At 31.9% G+C, this 4,504-nt stretch overlaps 1 protein-coding gene across 1 annotated transcript; it reads right to left on the bottom strand.

The window, feature by feature from the left end:
- Window positions 1-805: 805 nt before the first annotated feature.
- LOC114308362 (PLATZ transcription factor family protein) lies at window positions 806-4,277 on the bottom strand. Its single transcript, XM_028253929.2, has 4 exons — window positions 4,004-4,277; window positions 3,635-3,916; window positions 1,981-2,136; window positions 806-1,891 (listed from the first exon to the last, which is right to left on the bottom strand). Exons 2-4 carry the CDS (start codon window positions 3,893-3,895, stop codon window positions 1,622-1,624), a joined length of 687 nt encoding a protein of 228 aa, XP_028109730.2. The 5' UTR covers window positions 3,896-3,916; window positions 4,004-4,277; the 3' UTR covers window positions 806-1,621.
- Between the last annotated feature and the right edge of the window lie 227 nt (window positions 4,278-4,504).

Raw genomic sequence — 4,504 nt, 5'->3', positions numbered from 1 at the left:
TGGAAGGCATTTGATTTCAGTACCTCACTTTTTTTTCTTCAAAAATTTTATTAAAAAGAAAAGAAAAAGGAAGAGAGAGAGAGAGAGAGAGAGAGAGAGAAGGTATTATATTAATGGAGACATGTCTATTGCCTTCACCTATAAAGAGGGAGAGCCTGCCTCACAAAGGTGTTATTTGAAAGCCTTTTTGAAATGAAAATTTCAAAAAATTTGTTTGGTTTATAATTTTTTTAAAATTGCTTTTAAAATTATTTTCTCTTTCCTCTCTTCTTTTCTCACATTCTATACATTAATAATTCAATTTTTTTTTCTCTCCACTCTTATTTCCTCACATTTTAGATATCAATTAATTTTTCTTTCACACACATCTATTCAACTACAAAAAAAAACAAAAAAAAATTACAAATCATTCTAAAATTATTTTCAAAATATACAACTAAACAAGTTTTCAAATTTTAAAACGTTTTGCTTTCCTAAACGTGTACATATATAGACATATTTTGACCATGAATCCAAAGCTAGGCTCTCTACTTTTCCACCTGTATAGAAAATCTATTCCTCAATTGGGTAATCCAGTTTCCCACTTACCAAACAGCCCATAAATTGGTATAGCAACACACACCACTTACACACAAAAAGATAATTGGCTATCAATAGATGCTCTGCTCAAACTGCCCTTGATTCTGGCCCCTTTTTGAACCACATGGCAATACACTTTTCCTCTTCAAACAATAAGAGAAAGAAAATTTTCTATCAATGTCTATGAAAAAGAAAATTAATTCATTAGTAACAACAAAAAACAAAAAGACTGAAATATATATCCATTGCATTGCAGATCAATCATCAAAGTCAATAGTTAGGAAAGTGAACAACTTATGCAGAAAAATGTGCAGTTGAATCAAGAGAATATACTGTCTCAAAAAAAAATTAAATTAAATTTAAAAATGGAAGTCTAATCATCCATGTGCAGCATGGAAGTAGATGTTGGCATCGTTGGTTGCCGGATTCTGACCATCTTATTCTCAGTGACAGCTTTCGGCCGAGCCCTTTTTGTCTGCCACATTCAACATGGGAAAATAATAAACAAGAAATTTTTGCCATAATGTGTGGGATTAGAGAAGGGCCCCCAACCTTAACCAACTACCATAAAACAGACAAAACCAGACGCTATCGCTCATCCGACAAGGATTGGGACAACGCTCTCCATTCCAGACGGCCCCAACAAAAAAGAAAACAGAAAGAAAAGAAAAGAAAAGAAAAGGAAAGAAAAGCATATCCAATGCCAACACAGTGCAAATGTATAACTTAGCATTGCTAACAATGTTTGTAATGTGGATTATTCAACCATGAGTTACCAATTTGCCACAGCCAAAAGCACCAACACCCTCATGCTGTACAACCACAAGAACTAACTATACTGCAAGGTAGGGGACACATTTCAACTAACCTAAAATGGGGGTTATTTGAAATGCTATGTATCTCTCTTCATTAAATAATCATGTAGATTAACATATTATGATTGCGATCTTATTGCTGTAAAAGCTTGATTTAAACAAAAAATTGTGGATATATAAGAAAAATTAAGGTAAAAAGGGCAGAGATCTTCATATCTTGTTGGGCATTAGCAGAGAGGAGCTCTGTGAGGGACACCCTTTCTCTTGTGTAATTGCTTCTTTGGCTTCAATGTTGAACTCAACCATGCTTGACACTCTTCCGATGATTCACTTAGAGACTGAGATGATTCCTTCAAAGTAAGAGTAGATACATCTTTTTCGCTTATATTTAGTTCTGAGTCATACTTTTCCTTCAAGGACAAATCATTAAATTCCGGTATTGGCTTGGAGATCACCAGATGGTTATTGTCATTGGAAATCTCTGGAACTACTGTGACCTGGAAATTTTTAAATTCCAACCATTTTGCTTATAATTTAAGCTCTTAAGGAAGATAGTAATATCAAGTGCTTGAATGAACTTTTTTACCTTGCATGCGATAGAGCAAAATCGATTAGGAACGTCTTGTATGTGCCTCCCACAACCTTCACACGACACGCCACTCTTCGATTTTGATGTGTTGGGATCTTTGGTTTGAGGCCGAGGTTTTAGATGGACAGCCTTTTCACCATTGATTTTGTAAGTCTGGTAATTTGAAGTCACTATTATTAGTTCTATGTAATTAAGGAACAATTCAAAATATGCAAATGAATTGAGAAAACACTTGTAAAATTGAGAAAATTATATGATCAATTAATTAGAGTACTATGTCAGAGTATCTATGTGGAACCAAACTACTAAATTTATGAACATGTCCAATTAAAAATTACAAAACATTTGCCAATTAGAACCACTTCTTTTCTTTTCTTTCTTTTTGGTTTTGGATTACAATCGTCATGAGTTTTATTCGGAAAAAAAATAATAATAATAATTACACTAGAACTACTACTTCAATTATATCAATGATCATTTCTCAATTATCAAAAATAGACAATTATCACTACAAAGACCAAAAATATGTAGAAACAACTACAAAAATTTTCAACAGATCTAAAAACAGCCCTACCAATTAGATTACAGTTAAGAGGAAGTGATCAAGTACAAGAACACATAATTACTTTGAATATCAATCACTAACAATCAAAAACTAAATAAATAAAGACAAGAATCTACCAAACATATTCCAAATCCAAATGAATTATTTATTAAATTACTAATACATTCTGTTGACAAAATCAATAAAGAAATTATAACATTTAAACACCAAGAAACAGACAATAAATTTTACAATTAGTTTGAAACTCAGTCGAAGCTTTGTAAATAAACAACCCTACCAATCAGATTACAGTTAAGAAGAAGTAATAAAGTACAAGAATTCATAATTAGTCTGAATATCAATCAATAACTAATCATCAATTTCCTAACCAATTGTAAAAATATAAATTAAGACAAGAATCTAACAAACAGATCCTAAATGCAAATGAATTACTACTAAATTATTCATGAATTCAGATGAGAACATCAAGACAGAAATTCTAACAACTAACACCGAAAAACAGACGAGAAATTTTACAATTAGTTCGAAAATCAATAGAAACTTATAGTTAAATAAATCTACCAATTAGATTATGACAAGAGTCTAACAAACAGATCCTAAATGCAAATGAATTGCTACTAAAGTATTCATGAATTCAGATGAGAACATCAAGAGAGAAATTTTACAGTTACTTTGAAAATCAATAGAAACTTATAATTAAACAAATCTACCAATTAGATTAAGACAAGAATCTAACAAACAGATCCTAAATGCAAATGAATTACTACTAAATTATTCATGAATTCAGATGAGAACATCAAGAGAGAAATTCTAACAATTAATACCGAAAAGTAGACGAGAAATTTTACAATTAGTTCGAAAATCAACAGAAACTTATTATTAAACAAATCTACCAATTAGATTATAGTTAAGTTGAAGTGATTTAAGTACAGCAACTCATAATTAGTTTAAATTTCAATAAAGAATTCTATCATCAATTTGTCAAGCAGATGACAAAATTGAAAAGAAAAACATACAGAATTCTTCACAATTAATTTGAAATTCAATCAAGCTTCATAATTAAAGAAAACAGGACACATCGCGAACCTGAATTTTCGAGCAATCAAGATACTTTTGAATATCTTGAAGGCGAACAACATCTTGATAAACATACTTGCAAATTTGAAGCCAACGATGAAGCTCATGAGTTGAAGAACTAATACAATGTTTGCAAAAGCAAAGATCACAATCAATGCAAAACACATTCTTTTCGTTCTTGCGAAGATCACTATGATTATCACAAGAACCAAAAAACTTGCTATGTAACAGAGTAATCACCCATTGGTCCCATTCAGTTTTTTTCTTCATCAATTGATTTGCAAATCCAACCTGCAAAAAACCCAATCAAAAAAACCTACTACTAATTTTAACAATTTTGATTTGATCAAATCAATGAACAAGGTTATGAGTACTAACCGTTTGAGTAAATTTTTGAAGTGGGTTTTTGGGTATGTGAATGATTGCTATGATTGAGGGGAAGAACAGAGGAGAATAAATCAAAAAGAAAAATTAATGGGATGTGAAAGAAAGTGAAAAAAAAGAAGAGAGAGAGAGAGAGAGACCAAGAAAGAAACTTTATGGAGAGATTGAATTTGGGCAAAAAGAAGAAAGAAAACAAAGAAATTATAGACAGATTAAAATGGAAAGAGAAATCTCAGTGAAAGCAACATTCATGTTCACACACTCAAGTAGTAGTGAGTAGACTAGTAGTGATAGAGATGTGAAGAGTATGATTGATCTGAGCCGTTGGATTGGAAACCATCAATTGTGGATGTGTTGGGTGATGGGTTGATTTGAGCCGTTGTTCTCTGCTCGGCGTGATCTGACGGTGGAATCGAAGAGGAAGTTGTGTGACAGAGTGGGGTCGAGATGGTGGATGACACTTGGCTAATATTTGAACCACTCATATCGTTTCGC

The sequence above is a fragment of the Camellia sinensis genome, chromosome 11 (assembly GCF_055761805.1).
Source record: "Camellia sinensis isolate YWXY chromosome 11, ASM5576180v1, whole genome shotgun sequence".
In the NCBI taxonomy this organism is placed as follows: Eukaryota; Viridiplantae; Streptophyta; class Magnoliopsida; order Ericales; family Theaceae; genus Camellia; species Camellia sinensis.
Note: the sequence above shows the minus strand (reverse complement) of the source record. Positions and strands in the feature narration are given on the sequence as shown.